This window comes from Ranitomeya variabilis, chromosome 5 (genome assembly GCF_051348905.1).
Source record: "Ranitomeya variabilis isolate aRanVar5 chromosome 5, aRanVar5.hap1, whole genome shotgun sequence".
Lineage (NCBI taxonomy): Eukaryota > Metazoa > Chordata > Amphibia > Anura > Dendrobatidae > Ranitomeya > Ranitomeya variabilis.
In genome coordinates this window covers 77,196,808-77,222,429 of record NC_135236.1, presented here as the reverse complement: position 1 = coordinate 77,222,429, position 25,622 = coordinate 77,196,808, and the positions used below count along the sequence as shown (strand labels likewise).

At 49.9% G+C, this 25,622-nt stretch overlaps 1 protein-coding gene across 6 annotated transcripts in view; it reads left to right on the top strand.

The window, feature by feature from the left end:
* WIZ (WIZ zinc finger) overlaps window positions 1-25,622 on the top strand; it is a 90,561-nt gene that overhangs the window by 45,157 nt on the left and 19,782 nt on the right. For all 6 annotated transcript variants that reach the window (XM_077262318.1, XM_077262322.1, XM_077262320.1 and 3 more), the window contains one exon: window positions 22,744-22,869. In XM_077262318.1, the coding sequence (XP_077118433.1) occupies window positions 22,744-22,869 (126 nt within the window). The remainder of the gene's footprint in view (window positions 1-22,743; window positions 22,870-25,622) is intronic.

Sequence of the window (25,622 nt, the reverse complement as noted above, 5' to 3'; positions counted from 1 at the left end):
AAAAAGCTATTTACCTCCAAAACATCCTAACAGGCCAAGTTACATGCTAACATAGGACCCTTCTTTGATATCACCTTCACAATTCTTGCATCCATTGAACTTGTGAGTTTTTGGAGATTTTCTGCTTGTATTTCTTTGCATGAAGTCAGAATCGCCTCCCAGAGCTGCTGTTTTGATGTGAACTGCCTCCCACCCTCATAGATCTTTGCTTTATGATACTCCAAAGGTTCTCTATAGGGTTGAGGTCAGGGGAAGATGGTGGCCACGCTATGAGTTTGTCTCCTTCTATGCCCATAGCAGCCAATGACTCAGAGGTATTCTTTGCAGCATGAGATGGGGCATTGTCAGCATGAAGATGATTTTGCTCCTGAAGGCACGTTTCTGCTTTTTAGACCATGGAGGAAAGTTGTCAGTCAAACTCTATATACTTTGCAGAGGTCATTTTCACACCTACAGGAACCTTAAAGGGCCCTACCAGCTGTTTCCCCATGATTCCCACCAAAACATGACTCCTCCACCTCCTTTCTGACGTTGCAGCCTTGTTGGGACATGGAGGCCATCCACCAACCATCCACTACTCCATCCATCTGGACCATCCAGGGTTGCTCGACACTTATCAGTAAACAAGACTGTTTGGAAATTAGTCTTCATGTATGTCTTGGCCCACTGCAACCGTTTTTGCTTGTGAACACTGTTTAGGGGTGGCCGAATAGTAGGTTTATGCACCACAGCAAGCCTTTGAAGGATCCTACACCTTGAGGTTCAAGGGACTCCAGAGGCACCAGCTACTTCAAACATCTGTTTGCTGCTTTGTAATGGTATTTTGGCAGCTGCTCTCTTAATCCAATGTATTTGTCTGGCAGACACCTTCCTCATTATGCCTTTATCTGCATGAACTCTGTCTGTGCTCTGTTTCAGTCACAAATCTCTTCACAGTATGATGATCACTCTTACGTTTTCGGGAACTATCTAATGTTTTCATCCCTTGACCAAGGGATTGCACTATTTGATGCTTTTCGGCAGCAGAGAGATCCTTTTTATTTCCCATATTGCTTGAAACCTGTGGCCTGCTTAATAATGTGGAACATCATTTTTAAGTAGTTTTCCTTTAATTAGAATCACCTGGAAAACTAATTATCACATGCGTTTAAGATTGATTTCAGTGATCCATTGAGCCCTGAGACACAATGCCATCCATGAGTTTATTTGAAAAAAAAAAAAAAAAACAATTAAATCTTTGACACTTAAATCCAATTTGCATAATAATTTGGAACACGGTGTAGAGCTTGATCCAACCTGCCCATATAATTGTAGGCTTTTAGCCCAGAAGAGGCATCAAGTTAGGTCTAGGGTCCCAACAAAGGGGTTTGCCTTGTCGCTGGCTGTTGGGCTCACACAAATTGGCCAATTTGTACGCTAATCACCTTCGATTGTTAACATGTTTTATATAGCAGTAATGCCATTCCAACTTGATATATTCAACGTTTACATATGATAGGGTTTCAGAGTGCAGCTTTGTTAGTTATTAGTGATGAGCGAACGTGCTGTGCTGGAGGGTTATCCGAGTATCTTGGCCGTGCTCAGGTAAGGTGTTTGAGTCCCTTCGGCTGCATATTTTGTAGCTGTTAGACAGCCGCAATGCATGGGGGTGGGGATGCCTAACAAATAGGCAATCCCCTCATGTGTGCAGCGGTATAACAAATAAGACAGTCACAATTTATGTGGGGGCTGAAGAATGGCGAGCCATGCAGCAGCCGGGACTTGGACATATTATTCGAGCACTCCCAAGATATTGATAGCACCTGAGTACTTTAGGAAAACATGTTATCTGAGCATGTTCGCTCATCACTATTAGTTCTACAAATGGTGGAGCAGGGAGCCGCCACCGGCTCCTCCACCGTTCTCTTCAAATTGGGACATGCTGCCAGTCTTGTTGGAGTTACGTCTTCCCAAATCCGAGCGCATCCTACAGGACGTGGCATGGTTGGGAGGAAAGGGACGGCTCGTTGTGACTCTCAGTATTTAATATCGCACCCTAGACTAAGCATAGTCGGGCGGATCGATTTGTGGGATCGGCCAGGTCAAAGCTGTATGGCCGCTGGATGAGAGGCTCGCCCGTCTCCTCTGTTTCCTGGCGCGGCTTTGATTAGCTGACACTCTCTGCGTCCCGCTGCGTTGATGACATCGCACCAGCCCAAATAAACAAAAGTCGCACGGGGGGGATTCTGGAAGGTAAGAGATTTGCGAACCTCGTGGCCAGAGACTACTGACCTGGCTGATGGACCGCAGTCCCGTGAATCGATCCTCCCAACTCTAATACTAGGCTGCTGTACACATTAGATGGCTGTCAGCAGACCGGTCTCTTGTAGAGCCGAGCCCTCCTGTGTCCTCCATCACCAGACGTCTCCGGTGGCGGCTTATCTCCGCAGTGTGAAATTGAACGTCGCTCTCGATGTTTCCCCTCAATTCTCTGGGGGCCCCATCCACATTAGACTGTCAGCAGAGCCCCTCACCAGCCTAATGTGTGTGTGGGGCTTCAGGCCTGCAAAGTGTGTGTTGCTGGGATCTGTCATGCGCCATCTCTGCTTGCTGTCAGTGAATAGTAACCAGTGATTTGTGAATCCTTATTTATGTGTATTGCAAAAACGGCTCTGCCCCAGTCTGAATCCAGACTCCGTCATTACCTGTGTGATCACTGCTCTACCAGCCGCAGCCCATTCACAGTCACTGGGGTCCATCAGTCGTCTGTAGTATCAGTGCCAGCACCGCACTTGGGTTTTTTATTCTTCAAACTTTTTTTTTTTTTCTTGCTTGGTTTCTATTCACTGACAGCAAACATCTCACCAGAAAATGGCTTGAAGTGAAAACAACTTGTTGTTCCAGCACTAGGCTGCACAGTGGGGTCTGGCTGTGTTGAAGCTGCACAGTGGGAGGTCCTGGCTGTGCTGAAGTTGGGCAGTGGGGGGTCCTGGCTGTGCTGTAGCTCCACAGTGGGGGGTCCTGGCTGTGCTGTAGCTGTACAGTGGGCGGTCTTGGCTGTGCTGTAGCTGTACAGTGGGGGGTCCTGGCTGTGCTGAAGCTGCGTGGGGGGGGGGGTGTTGGGGTGTCCTGGCTGGACAGTGGGGGGGTCCTGGCTGTGCGGAAGCTGGGCAGTGAGGGGGGGGTGTCCTGGCTGAGCTGAAGCTGGGCAGTGGGGGAGGGTCCTGGCTGTTCCAAAGCTGCACAGTGGGGGGTGTCCAGGCTGTGCCAAAGCTGCACGGGGGGGGGGGGGTGTCCTGGCTGTGCCGAAGCTGCACGGGGGGAGGTGTCCTGGCTGTGCCGAAGCTGCACCGTGTGTGGGGGGGTCCTGGCTGTGCTGAAGCTGCACAGTGGTGGTGGTCTTGACTGTGCCGAAGCTGCACGGGGGGGAGGGGGGGTCCTGGCTGTGCCGAAGCTGCACGGGGGGGAGGGGGGGTCCTGGCTGTGCCGAAGCTGCACAGTGGGGGGGTATGGCTGTGCTGAAGCTGCACAGTGGTGGTGGGGGTCTTGGTTGTACCGAAGCTGCACAGTGGTGGGGGGGATCCTGGCTGTGCCGAAACTGCAGAGTGGGGGGTCCTGGCTGTGCCGAAGCTGCACAGTGGTGGTGGGGTCCTGGCTGTGCCGAAGCTGCAGTAGTGGGGGGGTCCTGGCTGTGCCGAAGCTGCACAGTGGTGGGGGGTCCTGGCTGTGCCGAAGCTGCAGTGGTGGGGGGGTCCTGGCTGTGCCGAAGCTGCAGTGGTGGGGGTTTCCTGGCTGTGCCGAAGCTGCAGTGGTGGGGGTTTCCTGGCTGTGCCGAAGCTGCAGTGGTGGGGGTTTCCTGGCTGTGCCGAAGCTGCAGTGGTGGGGGTTTCCTGGCTGTGCCGAAGCTGCACAGTGGTGGGGGTCCTGGCTGTGCCGAAGCTGCACAGTGGTGGGGGTCCTGGCTGTGCCGAAGCTGCACAGTGGTGGGGGGGTCCTGGCTGTGCCGTAGCTGCACAGTGGTGGGGGGGTCCTGGCTGTGCCGTAGCTGCACAGTGGTGGGGGGGGTCCTGGCTGTGCCGTAGCTGCACAGTGGTGGGGGGGTCCTGGCTGTGCCGTAGCTGCACAGTGGTGGTGGGGTCCTGGCTGTGCCGTAGCTGCACAGTGGTGGTGGGGTCCTGGCTGTGCCGTAGCTGCACAGTGGTGGTGGGGTCCTGGCTGTGCCGTAGCTGCACAGTGGTGGTGGGGTCCTGGCTGTGCCGTAGCTGCACAGTGGTGGTGGGGTCCTGGCTGTGCCGTAGCTGCACAGTGGTGGTGGGGTCCTGGCTGTGCCGTAGCTGCACAGTGGTGGTGGGGTCCTGGCTGTGCCGTAGCTGCACAGTGGTGGTGGGGTCCTGGCTGTGCCGTAGCTGCACAGTGGTGGTGGGGTCCTGGCTGTGCCGTAGCTGCACAGTGGTGGTGGGGTCCTGGCTGTGCCGTAGCTGCACAGTGGTGGTGGGGTCCTGGCTGTGCCGTAGCTGCACAGTGGTGGGGGGGTCCTGGCTGTGCCGTAGCTGCACAGTGGTGGGGGGGTCCTGGCTGTGCCGTAGCTGCACAGTGGTGGGGGGGTCCTGGCTGTGCCGTAGCTGCACAGTGGTGGGGGGGTCCTGGCTGTGCCGTAGCTGCACAGTGGTGGGGGGTCCTGGCTGTGCCGTAGCTGCACAGTGGTGGTGAGGTCCTGGCTGTGCCGTAGCTGCACAGTGGTGGGGGGGTCCTGGCTGTGCCGTAGCTGCACAGTGGTGGGGGGGTCCTGGCTGTGCCGTAGCTGCACAGTGGTGGTGGGGTCCTGGCTGTGCCGTAGCTGCACAGTGGTGGTGGGGTCCTGGCTGTGCCGTAGCTGCACAGTGGTGGTGGGGTCCTGGCTGTGCCGTAGCTGCACAGTGGTGGTGGGGTCCTGGCTGTGCCGTAGCTGCACAGTGGTGGTGGGGTCCTGGCTGTGCCAAAGCTGCACAGTGGTGGTGGGGTCCTGGCTGTGCCGTAGCTGCACAGTGGTGGTGGGGTCCTGGCTGTGCCGTAGCTGCACAGTGGTGGTGGGGTCCTGGCTGTGCCGAAGCTGCACAGTGGTGGTGGGGTCCTGGCTGTGCCGTAGCTGCACAGTGGTGGTGGGGTCCTGGCTGTGCCGTAGCTGCACAGTGGTGGTGGGGTCCTGGCTGTGCCGTAGCTGCACAGTGGTGGGGGGGTCCTGGCTGTGCCGTAGCTGCACAGTGGTGGTGGGGTCCTGGCTGTGCCGTAGCTGCACAGTGGTGGGGGGGTCCTGGCTGTGCCGTAGCTGCACAGTGGTGGTGGGGTCCTGGCTGTGCCGTAGCTGCACAGTGGTGGGGGGGTCCTGGCTGTGCCGAAGCTGCACAGTGGTGGGGGGGTCCTGGCTGTACCGAAGCTGACCAGTGGCCAGTGATTTCATGGTATTTTAGTGAAATCTGTGCAGTGACTGTGACCAGACTAACCAGGAGAGACGGCCTGCCAGTGTGTACAAGTCTGTAGAATGACGCGCGGCCTGTTAGGGAAGTGCTGCTCCCGGGAAGGCATGCTGGGAGCTGTAGTTTCCTACCAGAGCCTTGCTGTGTGGACGATTGCTCTGTGCTCCATTGTTCCCCCTGCTTCACTGTCTGTCTCTGCATCCTGCGCCCTTCCCCCTGATTGGCTACTCCCCGATTCTCGGCGCTCTATTGAGGTGGTCTGTCCTCGTCCCCGCGCGTTCCCGCCCCCTCTCTATTACCCGTCATGTCTGCGCCCTGCGAGCGGACAAAGGAGGCCGGGACGGGCCAGTCAGCAGAGAGCGCGGCCCTGCGCGCCGGCGGGTCAGGGGAGCTGGGGACACCGCCGGAAAGGAGGGGCCAACAGAAGGAAGAGCAGAGCGCGGCGGGAAGAGGCGGCCGTCTGTGGCAGCGGCGGGAGGAAGCGGGGCCTGTGCTGTGGGGAGACGCGGAGGAAGCCTCCGGGGATGACGGTGAGAGGCCGGGGAGAGTGACTGGTGAATGTCCCGAGTGTAGGAGCCGCCGTAACCGGGGATAATAGCTTCTGTCCTCACAGCCTGGGGGTACACGTGTTATATACACGGCCTGGTGACGTCCTCTATACACCGTCCTCTATACTATATACTCAGCCTGGTGACGTCACATACCGTCCTCTATACTATATACACGGCCTGGTGACGTCACATAGTGTCCTCTATACTATATACACGGCCTGGTGACGTCACACACCGTCCTCTATACTATATACACGGCCTGGTGACGTCACATACCGTCCTCTATACTATATACACGGCCTGGTGACGTCACATACCGTCCTCTATACTATATACACGGCCTGGTGACGTCACATAGTGTCCTCTATACTATATACACGGCCTGGTGACGTCACACACCGTCCTCTATACTATATACACGGCCTGGTGACGTCACACACCGTCCTCTATACTATATACACGGCCTGGTGACGTCACACACCGCCCTCTATACTATATACACGGCCTGGTGACGTCACACACCGTCCTCTATACAATATACACAGCCTGGTGACGTCACACACCGTCCTCTATACAATATACACAGCCTGGTGACGTCACACACCGTCCTCTATACAATATACACAGCCTGGTGACGTCACACACCGTCCTCTATATTATATACTCAGCCTGGTGACGTCACATACCGTCCTCTATACTATATACACGGCCTGGTGACGTCACACACCGTCCTCTATACAATATACACGGCCTGGTGACGTCACATACCGTCCTCTATACAATATACACGGCCTGGTGACGTCACATACCGTCCTCTATACTATATACACGGCCTGGTGACGTCACATACCGTCCTCTATACTATGTACACGGCCTGGTGACGTCACACACCGTCCTCTATACTATATACACGGCCTGGTGACGTCACATACCGTCCTCTATACTATATACACGGCCTGGTGACGTCACACACCGTCCTCTATACTATATACACGGCCTGGTGACGTCACATACCGTCCTCTATACTATGTACACGGCCTGGTGACGTCACATAGTGTCCTCTATACTATATACACGGCCTGGTGACGTCACACACCGTCCTCTATACTATATACACAGCCCGGTGACGTCACACACCGTCCTCTATACTATATACACTGCCTGGTGACGTCACACACCGTCCTCTATACTATATACACGGCCTGGTGACGTCACACACCGTCCTCTATACTATATACACGGCCTGGTGACGTCACACACCGTCCTCTATACTATATACACAGCCTGGTGACGTCACACACCGTCCTCTATATTATATACTCAGCCTGGTGACGTCACATACCGTCCTCTATACTATATACACAGCCCGGTGACGCCACACACCGTCCTCTATACTATATACACGGCCTGGTGACGTCACACACCGTCCTCTATACTATATACACGGCCTGGTGACGTCACATAGTGTCCTCTATACTATATACACAGCCTGGTGACGTCACATACCGTCCTCTATACTATATACACGGCCTGGTGACGTCACACACCGTCCTCTATACTATATACACGGCCTGGTGATGTCACATACCGTCCTCTATACTATGTACACGGCCTGGTGACGTCACACACCGTCCTCTATACTATATACACGGCCCGGTGACGTCACACACCGTCCTCTATACTATATACACGGCCTGGTGACGTCACATACCGTCCTCTATACTATGTACACGGCCTGGTGACGTCACACACCGTCCTCTATACTATATACACGGCCTGGTGACGTCACACACCGCCCTCTATACTATATACACGGCCTGGTGACATCACATAGTGTCCTCTATACTATATACACGGCCTGGTGACGTCACACACCGTCCTCTATACTATATACACGGCCTGGTGACGTCACATAGTGTCCTCTATACTATATACACGGCCTGGTGACGTCACACACCGTCCTCTATACTATATACACGGCCTGGTGACGTCACACACCGTCCTCTATACTATATACACGGCCTGGTGACGTCACACACCGTCCTCTATACTATATACACGGCCGGGTGACGTCACACACCGTCCTCTATACTATATACACGGCCCGGTGACGTCACACACCGTCCTCTATACTATATACACGGCCTGGTGACGTCACATAGTGTCCTCTATACTATATACACAGCCTGGTGACGTCACACACCGTCCTCTATACTATATACACTGCCTGGTGACGTCACACACCGTCCTCTATACTATATACACGGCCTGGTGACGTCACACACCGTCCTCTATACTATATACACGGCCCGGTGACGTCACACACCGTCCTCTATACTATATACACGGCCTGGTGACGTCACACACCGTCCTCTATACTATATACACGGCCTGGTGACGTCACACACCGTCCTCTATACTATATACACGGCCTGGTGACGTCACATACCGTCCTCTATACTATATTCACGGCCTGGTGACGTCACACACCGTCCTCTATACTATATACACGGCCTGGTGACGTCACACACCGTCCTCTATACTATATACACGGCCTGGTGACGTCACACACCGTCCTCTATACTATATACACGGCCTGGTGACGTCACACACCGTCCTCTATACTATATACACGGCCTGGTGACGTCACACACCGTCCTCTATACTATATACACGGCCTGGTGACGTCACATACCGTCCTCTATACTATATTCACGGCCTGGTGACGTCACACACCGTCCTCTATACTATATACACGGCCTGGTGACGTCACACACCGTCCTCTATACTATATACACGGCCTGGTGACGTCACACACCGTCCTCTATACTATATACACTGCCTGGTGACGTCACACACCGTCCTCTATACTATATACACGGCCTGGTGACGTCACACACCGCCCTCTATACTATATACACGGCCTGGTGACGTCACATAGTGTCCTTTATACTATATACACGGCCTGGTGACGTCACACACCGTCCTCTATACTATATACACGGCCTGGTGACGTCACACACCGTCCTCTATACTATATACACGGCCTGGTGACGTCACATACCGTCCTCTATACTATATTCACGGCCTGGTGACGTCACACACCGTCCTCTATACTATATACACGGCCTGGTGACGTCACACACCGTCCTCTATACTATATACACGGCCTGGTGACGTCACACACCGTCCTCTATACTATATTCACGGCCTGGTGACGTCACACACCGTCCTCTATACTATATACACGGCCTGGTGACGTCACACACCGTCCTCTATACTATATACACGGCCTGGTGACGTCACACACCGTCCTCTATACTATATACACTGCCTGGTGACGTCACACACCGTCCTCTATACTATATACACGGCCTGGTGACGTCACACACCGCCCTCTATACTATATACACGGCCTGGTGACGTCACATAGTGTCCTTTATACTATATACACGGCCTGGTGACGTCACACACCGTCCTCTATACTATATACACGGCCTGGTGACGTCACACACCGTCCTCTATACTATATACACGGCCTGGTGACGTCACATACCGTCCTCTATACTATATTCACGGCCTGGTGACGTCACACACCGTCCTCTATACTATATACACGGCCTGGTGACGTCACACACCGTCCTCTATACTATATACACGGCCTGGTGACGTCACACACCGTCCTCTATACTATATACACGGCCTGGTGACGTCACACACCGTCCTCTATACTATATACACGGCCTGGTGACGTCACACACCGTCCTCTATACTATATACACGGCCTGGTGACGTCACATACCGTCCTCTATACTATATTCACGGCCTGGTGACGTCACACACCGTCCTCTATACTATATACACGGCCTGGTGACGTCACACACCGTCCTCTATACTATATACACGGCCTGGTGACGTCACACACCGTCCTCTATACTATATACACTGCCTGGTGACGTCACACACCGTCCTCTATACTATATACACGGCCTGGTGACGTCACACACCGCCCTCTATACTATATACACGGCCTGGTGACGTCACATAGTGTCCTTTATACTATATACACGGCCTGGTGACGTCACACACCGTCCTCTATACTATATACACGGCCTGGTGACGTCACACACCGTCCTCTATACTATATACACGGCCTGGTGACGTCACACACCGTCCTCTATACTATATACACGACCTGGTGACGTCACACACCGTCCTCTATACTATATACACGACCTGGTGACATCACACACCGTCCTCTATACTATATACACGGCCTGGTGACGTCACACACCGTCCTCTATACTATATACACGGCCTGGTGACATCACACACCGTCCTCTATACTATATACACGGCATGGTGACGTCACACACCGTCCTCTATACTATATACACGGCATGGTGACGTCACATACCGTCCTCTATACCAGGGGTCCCCAACTCCAGTCCTCAAGGCCCACCAACAGGTCATGTTTTCAGGATTTCCTTAGTCTTGCCCAGGTGATAATTGCATCACCTGTGCAATACAAAGGAAATCCTGAAAACATGATCTGTTGGTGGGCCTTGAGGACTGGAGTTGGGGAACACTGCTCTATACTATATACACAGCCTGGTGACGTCACACACCGTCCTCTATACTATATACACGGCCTGGTGACGTCACACACCGTCCTCTATACTATATACACTGCCTGGTGACGTCACACACCGTCCTCTATACTATATACACGGCCGGGTGACGTCACACACCGTCCTCTATACTATATACACGGCCTGGTGACGTCACACACCGTCCTCTATACTATATACACGGCCCGGTGACGTCACACACCGTCCTCTATACTATATACACGGCCTGGTGACGTCACACACCGTCCTCTATACTATATACACGGCCTGGTGACGTCACACACCGTCCTCTATACTATATACACGGCCTGGTGACGTCACATACCGTCCTCTATACTATATTCACGGCCTGGTGACGTCACACACCGTCCTCTATACTATATACACGGCCTGGTGACGTCACACACCGTCCTCTATACTATATACACGGCCTGGTGACGTCACACACCGTCCTCTATACTATATACACGGCCTGGTGACGTCACACACCGTCCTCTATACTATATACACGGCCTGGTGACGTCACACACCGCCCTCTATACTATATACACGGCCTGGTGACATCACATAGTGTCCTCTATACTATATACACGGCCTGGTGACGTCACACACCGTCCTCTATACTATATACACGGCCTGGTGACGTCACACACCGTCCTCTATACTATATACACGGCCTGGTGACGTCACACACCGTCCTCTATACTATATACACGACCTGGTGACGTCACACACCGTCCTCTATACTATATACACGACCTGGTGACATCACACACCGTCCTCTATACTATATACATGGCCTGGTGACGTCACACACCGTCCTCTATACTATATACACGGCCTGGTGACATCACACACCGTCCTCTATACTATATACACGGCATGGTGACGTCACATACCGTCCTCTATACCAGGGGTCCCCAACTCCAGTCCTCAAGGCCCACCAACAGGTCATGTTTTCAGGATTTCCTTAGTCTTGCCCAGGTGATAATTGCATCACCTGTGCAATACAAAGGAAATCCTGAAAACATGATCTGTTGGTGGGCCTTGAGGACTGGAGTTGGGGAACACTGCTCTATACTATATACACAGCCTGGTGACGTCACATAGTGTCCTCTATACTATATACACGGCCTGGTGACGTCATACCGTCCTCTATACTATATACACGGCCTGGTGACGTCACATAGTGTCCTCTATACTATATACACGGCATGGTGACATCACACACCGTCCTCTATACTATATACACGGCCTGGTGACGTCACATAGTGTCCTCTATACTATATACACGGCATGGTGACATCACACACCGTCCTCTATACTATATACACGACCTGGTGACGTCACACACCGTCCTCTATACTATATATACGGCCTGGTGACGTCACACACTGCCCTCTATACTATATACACGGCATGATGTCGTCACATAGTGTCCTCTATACTATATACACAGCCTGGTGACGTCACAGTGTCTTCTATATACACGGCCTGCTGACGTCACACACCGTCCTCTATACTATATACACAGCCTGGTGACATCACACACCGTCCTCTATACTATATACACAGCCTGGTGACGTCACATAGTGTCCTCTATACTATATACACGGCCTGGTGACGTCAGTGTCCACTATACTATATACACGGCCTGGTGACGTCAGTGTCCACTATACTATATACACGGCCTGGTGACATCACATACCATCCTCTATACTATATACACGGCCCATTGACGTCACATAGTGTCCTCTATACCAGAGGTCCCCAACCTTTTTTGCACCAGGGACCGGCTTTAAGCAAGACCAGTTTTCCATGGCCCGGTGGGGGTGGGGCAGAGGCGGGGCTTTGGTCATATGGGGGTGGGGTTATGGAGGGATGGAGCTTAGTGCATACTTATCATATAATTATGACATTTATAATGAGAATGTGATTCAAACTGATTCAATGTGATTCAAACCTATAAAGCTGTGCCTTATATATAGTGCTCTGCACCGTTGCCCCATAGATGCTCCACATAAAGCTGTGCCTTATATATAGTGCTCTGCACCGTTGCCCCATAGATGCTCCACATAAAGCTGTGCCTTATATATAATGCTCTGCACCGTTGCCCCATAGATGCTCCACATAAAGCTGTGCCTTATATATAATGCTCTGCACCGTTGCCCCATAGATGCTCCACATAAAGCTGTGCCTTATATATAGTGCTCTGCACCGTTGCCCCATAGATGCTCCACATAAAGCTGTGCCTTATATATAATGCTCTGCACCGTTGCCCCATAGATGCTCCACATAAAGCTGTGCCTTATATATAATGCTCTGCACCGTTGCCCCATAGATGCTCCACATAAAGCTGTGCCTTATATATAGTGCTCTGCACCGTTGCCCCATAGATGCTCCACATAAAGCTGTGCCTTATATATAGTGCTCTGCACCGTTGCCCCATAGATACTCCACATAAAGCTGTGCCTTATATATAGTGCTCTGCACCGTTGCCCCATAGCTGTGCCATATAGTGCTCTGCACCGTTGCCCCATAGATACTCCACATAAATCTGTGCCATTGCTGCTGCAATAAAAAAAACAAACACATACTCACCTGTCTTGCTTGCAGCTCCTCAGCGTCCCGTCCCGGCGTCTCTCCGCACTGACTGATCAGGCAGAGGGCGGCGCGCACACTATATGCGTCATCGCGCCCTCTGACCTGCACAGTCAGTGCGGAGAGACGCCGGGAAGATGGCGCGACGCCCGGCGTGTGGAACGAGGACAGGTGAATATGTAATACTTACCTGCTCCCGGCGTCCCGCTCCTTCCCCCGGACAGCTGGTCTTCGGTGCCGCAGCCTCTTCCTCTGTCAGCGGTCACTGGCACCGCTGATTAGAGAAATGAAGCTAGCTGTCAGCGGCGCCGCGGACCGGCTGAAAAACCCCAACGGCCCGGTCCTGGTCCGCGGACCGGCGGTTGGGGACCTCTGCTCTATACTGTATACACGGCCTGGTGACGTCACATACTGTCCTCTGTACTATATACATGGCCCAGTGACGTCACACACCGTCCTCTATCTATATATATATAATTGTCTAAGGGTTTTTCTGTCTGTCCTGGAAATCCCGCGTCTCTGGTCGAGGCCGCCAGGCCTCGACCAATCAGCGACGGGCACAGTATCGACGTAGATGTCATAATGGTTACCATGGCGACGATGATGTCATAAAGGTTGCCTTGACCAATCAGCGACGGGCACAGTGGAAATGCCTCATGACAAGGAAAATAAGCTCAGTATTGTGTGTGGCTTCCACGTGCCTGTATGACCTCCCTACTGTACAACGCCTGGTCATGCTCCAGATGAGGCAGCAGATTGTCTGCTGAGGGATCTCCTCCAAGACCTGGACTAAAGCATCCGCCAACTTCTGGGCAGTCTGTGGTGCAATGTGACGTTGGTGGATGGTTAGAGACATGATGTCCCAGATGTGTTCAATCGGATTCAGGTCTGGGGAATGGACGGGCCAGTCCATAGCTTCAATGCCTTCATCTTGCAGGAACTGCTGACACACTCCAGCCACATGAGGTCTGGCATTGTACTGCATTAGGAGGAACCCATGGCCAACAGCACCAGCATATGGTCTCACAAGGGGTCTGAGGATCTCATCTCGGTACCTAATGGCAGTCAGGCTACCTCTGGCGAGCACATGGAGAGCTGTGCGGACCTTCAACGAAATGCCACCCCACACCATTACTGACCCACTGCCAAACCATAAACATAAGGGTGAATGACCTCGGGGAGATCAAAACATCCAACACCGCGGAGACACCATCACGTGTTTCTCAACGCAGTGATCCAGAACACTGCCCCCATCCCTGATGGGGAAATATGCAAATGCATGTAGAAAAGCTGCGGAGACACCATCACGTTTCTCAACGCAAACAATGAATAGCCAGGTCTTTCACCGGGAAGGAACAACCAACCTTCCCGTGGGATGGGGCAGTGTTCTGGATCACTGCGTTGAGAAACACGTAATGGTGTCTCCGCGGTGTTGGATGTTTTGATCTTTCCGAGGTCATTCACCCTTATGTTTATAGTCTTTTCACTAGGCACTGCTCCTAATAGCCAGTTTCCTACTCCACACTGACAGCTGTCTGTGGATGGATACCATGTTTTGGCATAGGTGGTTTTCCTTTATTGGATGCTGCCCTTCCCGTGGTTGTTCCTTCCCGGTGAAAGACCTGGCTATTCATTGCTTGCGTTGAGAAACACGTGATGGTGTCTCCGCGGCTTTTCTACATCCACTGCCAAACCAGTCATGCTGAAGGATGTTGCAGGCAGCAGATCGCTCTCCACGGTGTCTCCAGACTCTCACGCCTGTGACATGTGCTGAGTGTGAACCTGCTTTCATCTGTGAAGAGCACAGGGGACCAGTGGCAAATTTGCCAATCCTGGTGTTCTGTGGCAAATGCCAAGTGTCCTGCACGATGTTGGCCTGTGAGCACAACCCCATCTGTGGACGTCGGGCACTCAGACCATCCTCATGGAGTCAGTTTCTAACCATTTGTGCAGACACATGCACATTTGTGGCCTGCTGGAGGTCATTTTGCAGGGCTCTGGCAGTGCTCCTCCTGTTCCTCCTTGCACAAAGACTGAGGTAGCGGTCCTGCTGCTGGGTTGTTGCCCTCCTACGCCCCCATCCACATCTCCTGGTGTACTGGCCTGTCTCCTGGTAGCGCCTCCAGCCACTATGCTGACAGACACAGCAAACCTTCTTGCCACAGCTCGCATTGATGTGTCATCCTGGATGAGCTGCACTAGCACATTTGTGGCCTGCTGGAGGTCATTTTGCAGGGCTCTGGCAGTGCTCCTCCTGTTCCTCCTTGCACAAAGACTGAGGTAGCGGTCCTGCTGCTGGGTTGTTGCCCTCCTACGCCCCCATCCACATCTCCTGGTGTACTGGCCTGTCTCCTGGTAGCGCCTCCAGCCTCTGGACACTATGCTGACAGACACAGCAAACCTTCTTGCCACAGCTCGCATTGATGTGTCATCCTGGATGAGCTGCACTACTTGAGCCATTTATGTGGGTTATAGAGTCCGTCTCATGCTACCACGAGTGTGAAAGCTCAACCAACATTCAAAAGTGACCAAAACATCAGCCAGAAAGCATTGGTACTGAGATGTGCTCTGTGGTCCCCACCTGCAGAACCACTCCTTTATTAAGGGTGTCTTTATAATTGCCAATAATTTCCATCTGTTGTCTATTACATTTGCACAGCAGCATGTGACACTGATTGTCTATCAGTGTTGCTTCCTAAGTGGACAGTTTGATTTCACAGATGCTTGATTTACTTGGAGTTATATTCTGTTGTTTAAGTGTTCCCTTTATTTTATTTTTTTGAGCAGTGTAGTATAATATTCTTGTCCTCGTGTTATCGTACAGTTGTAGCCAAAGGTTTTGAGACTGACACAAACTTTTGGTTTTCACAGTTTGCGCATTCAGTTTTTGTCTACCTTTTTAGTCGGATGTTTCTGTGGTTACTGACTAACAATTATCAGCATTTGATACGTTTTTACTCTTTTATTAACAAATCCATCAAATTTATGTAAAGACTCAATATTTCCAGTGCTGACCTGTGTTTCCCGACTTTTGCCCTTTTTCCTGGATGCTGTATATCAGGTTCTGGGCCAAATCCTGACTGATGGCCCATTTTTGTCTCATCATGCTCGGAGATTATCACAGTTTCTGTGGTTATGTTTGTCCTTCCGCTTTTTGAGAATTGACCATAGGTTCTCAATGGGATTGAGATCTGGGGGTTTCTTGGACATGGACCCAAAATTTCAGTGTTTTGTTCCCTGAGCCACTCAGTTATCACGTTTAGCTTGTGATATGGCCTCCATCATGTTGGAGAAAGCATTGATCATTTGTAAATTGCTCCTGTATCGTTGGCACAAGTTGCTCTTGGAGGATGGTTAGATCCCATTCTTTATGGCATTTTGCTTAATCAAAATTGTGAGTGAGCCCCCTCCGTGAATGAAAGACCCCCACACGAGTGGTCCTATGATAGCGCTCATCTTTCAGTCTTCCAGATTTCCCAAACAGTCTGAATGCCGCTTCATCAGAGAACAGAACTTTTCCTCTGCCGTCCAATCCCTGTACTTCCTGCAAAGTTACTTTCTCTGATGAAGCCTCTTCAGACAATTGGGAAAATCTGGAAGAATGATTGTCCAGAGGGAAAAAAAAAAGGGTGAAATCTAAATTTCCTCCTAGAGAAACTTCTCCCAATGATGTAGAAGCAATTTGGTGATGAATGATGGAGGCCATGTCACAAGGCTAAGTGATGACTAAGTGGCTCGGTGAACAAAACATTGACATTTTGGGTTCATGGGCCTTAAACTGTCATTGAGAACCTGTGATCGATCTTCAAAAAGTGGGCAACAAACAAAAACACAGAAATTGTGATGAGACAAGAATGGATCATCAGTCAGGATTTGGCCCAGAAGCTGATATCCAGCTGCAAGGATGAAGGGCAAAAGTCATGAGAAATATTGATAAAGAAAACCTTGCACTCAACAATGTTGAGTGCAAGGTTTTCTTCATAAATATTGTAAGGTGTGGGAACCTACCTTTGCACCACCACTAGTTGTGCACACGTCTCTATCATTTATGAGAAATATTGATGCCTGGATTCATCAGTGTTCTATACTAGAAATGTGTATAAAACACTTTGAAATCCTCATGTTGCCCCAAAATGTTGCGACTTGTAGTGTTTTTACTCCAATTTTGTCTGGCTCTACCAAAATGCGTGGTGACGCCGACTCATTTAATTCCTGATGATGAGTTGTGGCATACCTGATGCCACGAATCTTTCTGCGCTGTTTGGAGATTTGTGGCAAGTCGCGCAGCCACTTTTTTAGACGCACCTGATTTATTAATGTACCTGCGCATCTATTAATGAATCAGGCGCCTCTGACTCCTCCGCATCCCCTCATCAAGAACAATTCTGGTCTTCATGAATTGGGGCCTGAGACTTTCCCTAAACTTGATGTATTTATCAATAAGGCTGCCGTCACACTAGCAGTATTTGGTCAGTATTTTACATCAGTATTTGTAAGCCAAAACCAGGAGTGGAACAATTGGGCCATGTGCACACGTTGCGGTTTTTACTGCAGATCCGCAGCGTTTTTGACGCTGCGGATCCGCAGCAGTTTTCCATGCGGTGTACAGTAGCATGTAAACCTATGGAAAATAAAAACCGCTGTGCACATGCTGCGGAAAAAAAACGCGCGGAAACACAGCGGTTTATTTTCTGCAGCATGTCAATTCTTTGTGCGGATTCCGCAGCAGTTTTACACCTGCTCCATAATAGGAATCCGCAGGTGTAAAACCGCAGTAGAAACCGCAGTAAATCGGCGATAAATCCGCAGGAAAAACGCAGTGTTTTTGCCCTGCGGATTTAACAAAATCAGTGCGGAAAAATCCGCACACCAGTCCGCAGCGTGTGCACATAGCCTTAGAGGAAAAGTATAATAGAAACATATGCACCACAGGCGAGGATGGGTCCCGGTGGTTCCATGGTTTGCCCCCTGCTACTAGTGTCTACTTAGTGTCTAGTAGTGTCTACTTAACATGTTTAGGGTATGTGCACACTATGCAGATTTAGTGCAGATCTGCAGCGTTTTTTTCTGCAGCAGAAACGCTGCAGAACAGCACTGATGTACTTTATAATGTTAATCTATGGAAAAAAAAAAAGCTGTGCACATGTTGCAGAAAAATCCGCGCAGAAACGCTGCAGATTTCAAAGAAGTGCATGTCACTTCTTTTGTGCGTTTCTGCACCCCTCCATTAATAGAAATCCGCAGTGGTAAAATCTGCAGAAAATCCGCACAAAAAAACGCATCAAAACCGCGCAAAAAATCGCAGCTGCGGATTCTGCCGGAAGATGCAGATTTTGTGCAGAAAATTCTGCACCAATTCTGCATCGTGTGCACACAGTTATAGTCTATGAATCACCATTTTGAAGATTTGTGTCCTGAATGGAAACCCCCCCCCACCTCACCCCGAACCTGATAACCCTATCCTGTCTGGAAATGTCTATTCAGGATGCAATTGTATTAAACTTTCTGTTGTGACACAATCCTCATTAGGCTATATTCACATGCTGTATTTTTTTTTTTGCAAATTAAAAGCTGCGTTTTACAGTACCAGCAAAAGCTATAAGATTTCAGAAATCTCCTGCACAGACATTGGATTTTTCCTGACTTAATTGGGAAACTGCTGCGGTTTTGAAAGAAGCAGCATGTCACTTCTTTCAGGTTTTTTTTTTTTTTTTTTACCCATAGAAAGCAATGAGTAAGTGTAAAAACGCAGCCATTTGGTGTTGCTGCGCTTTTGTGTTGCAGAAAACTCAGGAACAACAGGTACTAACTGTATTGGTGTGCACAAGAGACAAATGACTGAAAAAACACAGCAAAAAAATGCTTTTTTTTTTTAAATCAGCTTCTTTACTGCCAAGAGAGCAGGTTTTGACTGCAGAAGAAAAAAACGCAACTTGTGAACATAGCCTGAGAATGTATCGGAGCCTTGTCCGAGACTAAATGCAAGTGTAGCAAATTACCGTATATACTCGAGTATAAGCCGACCCAAGTATAAGCCGACCCCCCTAATTTTGCCACAAAAAACTGGGAAAACTTATTGACTCGAGTATAAGCCTAGGGTGGGAAATGCAGCAGCCACCGGTTAATGTAAAAAATAAAAATAGATACCAATAAAAGTAAAATTAATTGAGACATCAGTAGGTTGTGTTTTTGAATATCCATATTGAATCAGGAGCCCCATATAATGCTCCATACAGTTCATGATGGGCCCCATAAGATGCTCCATATTAAAATATGGCCCATATAATGCTGCACAAAGGTTAATAATGGCCCCATAAGATGCTCCATATTAAAATATACCCCATATAATGCTGCACAAAGGTTAATAATGGCCCCATAAGATGCTCCATAGAAACATTTGCCCCATACAATGCTGCATAAAGGTTGATGGCCCCATAAGATGCTCCACACATTATGGCCCCATAAGATGCTCCATATATTGTGGCCCCATGAGATGCTCCACACATTAGAGGCGCCATGAGATGCTCCACACATTAGGGGCCCCATGAGATGCTCCACACATTATGCCCCATACGATGCTCCACACATTGTGGCCCCATGAGATGCTCCACACATTGTGGCCCCATGAGATGCTCCACACATTGTGGCCCCATGAGATGCTCCACACATTATGCCCCATAAGATGCTCCTCCTACATTTGCCCCATTTGCTGTTGCTACGATTAAAATAAAAAAAATCACATACTCGCCTCTCTTCGCTAAGGCCTCCGGCACTTGCGATAGTCACCTTCCTCGTTCCATCGCTGCGCTCTGCTCTGTCTTCCATCCTCTGCACTGACTGTTCAGGCAGAGGGCAGCGCGCACACTAATCGCGTCATCGCGCCCTCTGACCTGAACAGTCACAGCCAGAGGACGGAAGACAGAGCAGCGCGCAGCGGTGGAACGAGGAAGATGGCTATCGCGCAATGCTCCCCCTCCCCTGATATACTCACCTGCTCCCGGCGCGGTCCCTGGCAGCGTCTCACTGTCAGATGGTCTTCGGGAGCCGGCGGCATCTTCCTGTGTTCAGCGGTCACGTACCGCTCATTACAGTAATGAATATGCGTGCATATTCATTACTATAATAAGCGGCACCACGTGACCGCTGAACACAGGAAGAGCTGCCCGGAGACCATCGGACATGCAGGGACCGAGCCAGGAGCAGGTGAGTATATCACAGCCGCCGCTCCCCCCTCACCCGCCGACCCCACACCGACACTGACTCGAGTATAAGCCGAGAGGGTCACTTTCAGCCCAAAAAAAGTGGGCTGAAAATCTCGGCTTATACTCGAGTATATACGGTATGCTTTCTCCTCTCCATTGCAGAGGTATTAGCTTTAAAATTTAGGCTATAATTTATGATAGGCCCATCAGGACGTTACTGTAGGTGCCATGATGTGGCCGATTTAATGTGCTCAGACTGAAGGAGCCACTCCGAAGGGGTTGTCTGGTTAAAACACATTATCGCCTACCCGTGATATTTTATTGATCCATGGGGGAGCTTTAATCCCTGTTAGAATGGATTGACGGTTCACGTGCTTCATTGCTGCTCCATTCGTTCCCTATGGGGCCACCGAGCTCTGCCCCCAGGTTTTTTCGGCAGCCCCACAGAGAATGAATGGAGTGTCGTTTGTGTGTCTGACCTCCTCCTCCTATTCTATAGAAGGGCGGAAAAAATGTGGTGCTGGTGTCAGTGGTCAGATCCCCATCAGTTGTCACCTGACCTTTGGATAGATCACTTGTTTACACCAGAAGACCCTGTAAGTTTTTGTCTTTCTGACCAGTTCTTTCTAGTTTTCGTTTGCTGGGGGTGTCACTGCCTGTGTACATATGTAAGCCGAGGCTGTGCAGTACAATAATGTCCTTTGTGGTGGTGACCTATGTAAAGTGGTGACACCCGGATCCAGTGTTATCACACCAGTGATAAGATCTCACTGTGAAAACTGGTTGCACAATGGGGGAGGGTGCCAATTTGTAGGGGGTAAATCAAGGTGACTCGGCCACTGGTGAAGAGGACAAATTCTGCAGCAGTGAGTTGTGTGTAATGTCGCTTTGGTTTCCAGCCTGTTGCTCTCCAGCAGCCGCAGGTTATTGCTGTGTAGAGCATAGAAGGAATTGACCATGATGATCAAACTAAAATTTGGCACCCGGCACTTATGCCATATTTATGAAGCAGTAAGTCCTCCCCAGGGTGTTCTTTATATGCCGGCCGGACTACGGTGGCTTTAGCATTGCAGTTTTTGGTCCATCAATGCACATTAACAAGCCCCAGTCAGCCATATAACAAGTAGTTCAGCGCTTCTTTACTGGCCTGTTTACACAGATCAGGGGACAGAGTGATCGTTAATGTGCGTATTCTGTCCCAATATCATTATCAGCAGCCCCCCTCTGTACACGCCTGCCAAATACGGGGATTATTGTCCTGAAAACACTCTTCACCCAATGGACTTGCATTTTGCTTGCTCCTAGTGTAATGGCGGACGAGTTTACACAGTCAGATAATTGAAAACAATCAGTCACAATCAGCTACTTGTCTAAATTCACCATAATCCTCATTCACACATATTTTTTTTTTTCAAAGGCTTAAATAATTAAATAGGTAACCCTCCATTCTAGCTTTTATCCCCAATTCTCCCCACTTGAGCCGAGGGCGATGCGAAAAAAAAATCCATAACCTTCTACTGACGAACATCGCTCCTCAATACTCCTTGCCTTGTGATTTTCGGCAGGGGTTATCACGTGACCGTTGTAGCCTTCACAGTCCATCTGAGGCAAAAGGATCAATCTCTTCTGGGTACCCCAACGATCTCTTGAATAACGGGGACGTAGCTCAGATAAAGCGTCCTCTTCACCGATTGTTGGGGTTTTTTTTACCCCCTGTGAATAGGTGATAAATTTTGGCTAACGCTCCCCCTATCACATGGATGTTGGACACGCTCTGCTGTGTGAGATGCTGCCACACTCCTCTTGGCGATGGCTTCTCTCCCGTAGAAAAAGTGTCGGATCAACGTTTGTTGGAGAGCTTCGGAAGCCTCCATCCATTCAACAACTTATCCATATAGGCGGGTTCGGCCTAACTTTAGTATGTCCTAGAAGGAATTACTGCGAGCTAACAGTATACAGACAGTTTACTCACTATACCTGTCAGCTACACTCCAGACCTCTCCATTCCCGCTTGTGCCATACAGGAACCGCGCTGCTTGCATGTCACTGTCTTATGTTGTGTAAGGGAAAAAGTACCATGTGTGGGGCCATAAGTTATCTGCTGTCTGTCACTTGCCATTTGCAATTTTCATATATTTTTTTTTTCTTTATGAGCGACAAGAATTGCGGAAAGCCAATCGCTAAGCCACCCCTTCCCCCACCTTCCTCCGACATTGATTTCTGCTCCTATGTTACCCGACTATACCTAACTGCTGGCGATAATTGGATTGTCTGTGTTTTTGTTTTTCTCCTCACCCCCTCCTTCTTCTTTTCACACCTTTCTCAGCATTATCAGATGAGGATGACAGCACACCATTAGATCTGGGACGACCACAAATCTCGAAATCAAATAAGGGCAGGGTCGAGAAAATGGCATCGGATCAAAGCGGAGACAAAACGGAAGACTCTAGAGGTACGTGGCCTGTGTGTCTTGTGTGGGTTAGATAGGAGGCCCGAGCAGCTCAGACGCTTCTGTGCCTAAAGGTACCGTCACACTAAACAATATCGCTAGCGGTCCGTGACGTTGCAGCGTCCTGGATAGCGATATCGTTGTGTTTGACACGCAGCAGCGATCAGGATCCTGCTGTGATATCGCTGGTCGTTGATTAAAGTTCAGAACTTTATTTGGTCGTCAGATCGCCGTGTATCGTTGTGTTTGACAGCAAAAGCAACTATACCAGCGATGTTTTACAATGGTAACCAGGGTAAATATCGGGTTACTAAGCGCAGGGCCGCGCTTAGTAACCTGATGTTTACCCTGGTTACCAGTGTAAAATGTAAAAAAACAAACAGTACATACTCACCCTCTGATGTCTGTCACACGTCCCCCGCCGTCCGCTTCCTGCACTGACTGTGAGCTCCGGCCGGCCGCAAAGTGAAAGCACAGCACAGCGGTGACGTCCCCGCTAGGCTGTTAGGGCCGGCGCTCAGTCAGTGCAGGAAGTGGATGGCGAGGGACGTGAACGTGAGTATGTAGTGTTTGTTTTTTTACATTTTACACTGGTAACCAGGGTAAACATCGGGTTACTAAGCGCGGCCCTGCGCTTAGCAACCCGATGTTTACCCTGGTTACCCGGGGACCTCGGCATCGTTGGTCGCTGGAGAGCGGTCTGTGTGACAGCTCCCCAGCGACCAAACAGCGACGCTGCAGCGATCGGCATCGTTGTCTGTATCGCTGCAGCGTCGCTTAGTGTGACGGTACCTTTAGACTGGATTTATATTTGTGTTTTTGATGCAAACTTTGAACCAAAGGCATAATTGGATTTAAAAAAAAAAAAATGCTCATACATCTCCATTTTTTTTTTTTTTTTTTTTTTTTTATGCCCGCTTCTGCCTTTCGGATTAAAAAAAAAGTTTCAACAAAAAAAGTTTCAACAAAAAGCACAAGTATTGTATTGGATTTGTAGTTGTACTGGGTCATCCAAAGTGCTAAACAGGGGCTGGAAAGAAAGCACTATTTACTGTATTTTTGGGACTATAAGACGTGTTTTTGTTGGGTTTTTTTCTCCCAAAAATTTGGGAGGGAAATGTGGGTGTACGTCTTACCTGGCTCACCGTGAGGATGGGGCAGGGGGTCACAAAAGGCAGGAGCAGGGTCTCCACCTCAGCGAGCCAGCTGCGCATGCGCAGATCAAAATCTCAGCTTGTCATTGAGTCAATATCCCATTTTGCGCATGCACGGCCGCCATTTTGCTGGAGACCGCTTGAGGTTAATCTGAGCATGTGCTACCCCCCAGCACCATTTTGCTGGAGAATGCCAAGGCATGAGTGTGCAAGAACGGCGCTAATGCAAAATATATATTTAAAAAAAAAAAAAGCCTCATACAAGAGAGTTGCACAACATGTCGCCCTCCAGCAGCATATCTACCATCTTTTATAGGCCGAAAAATACAGTGTATAGAGGAGTCCTCTGGTGTTTTGCGTGATTGTCTTCAGCCAATCGGCAGCTCTGATTTTGAGACTGGAGTCAAAATTGCAGAAAAACTGCATCAGGTGTGTAGGTTTTGTTTTTTTAAGCTGCTGACTGGCTGAGAGCAGTCATGTGATGCATCACATGACTCCGCAAAACAAAGTGTAGGTTCCATCTTCATTTAGATATAGAATGATTGGCCTGCCGTGACACACCTAGGGTCTGTACTTGCTCTGAGCAGTCCTTATGTGCTGACAGTTCCTTTAAGGTCGGTTTACCAACTGTCATGGTCAGTGTGTACACCGTGATGTCCCGAGAGGACAACAAGCTCCTCGCCCAACCCAAAGCCTGGTGGGCATATACGAGGCTATTGAGTTTGGGTGGTGAGACCTGCGGTTATTCCAGACCTGGACTGGATGTCTGATATGTTCTTCATCATTTCTTGTAGTCATAAGACTTGTCCCTGAGATCTTATGTTGGGTTAGATCAGCCTAAGGCCCATAGCAGCAGACGTTTGCAGACCCAAGTGTGACCCATGCGGCTTATAGCATTCATCAGATTGTGTAGACCTGTAGGAGCAGACACTTATCCACTAATAAATGTTAGATGTGCTGGGAACAAAGGAAATGCCGAACGCAACTGTCTTTTGTTTTTCTTCCTAGTTACTGTATATAACATTAGGTAAAGGGGTATTTCCAAGTTTATGCCTTATCAATGGGATGAGTGATGATTGTTGGGGGTTCGACCACTGGGACCCCCACACGTCCCTAAAACAGGGGCTCTGAGAGCCTCGTGAATGGAGCGGAGGTGAATCGTGCGCTGCTGCTCTATTCTTTGTAATGGGAGTCCCTGCTAGGCATGAATGGAGGGGTAGAGCACATGATCGACCTCCGCTCCATTCACACCTGGTTCTTGGGATCAGTAGGGGTGAAGTCCCAGCGATTGGGATGGTAAGGCCTATCCCAAGGATAAGCGATACATACAAGCTTGATACAACTCCTTTAAGATGACATCTTTTTTCTTATGTTGCTTGTTTGTAATCCCCACATATAGTGCTAATGTCTTTCTGACACATCCCACTTTTAGCATTGCGTGTAATTGGCATCTTTTCCATCCCTAATGGGGAGGGGATCAGTCATACCTTTTACAGTGTGAGACTTTCAGAAAACGTTTGGCGTGTCACGGTGACTCGTCTGGACCTTTGATCAATTGGAGGAACGGGTGATCGCAGATATAAAGTTGCTCAGGTGCTCACC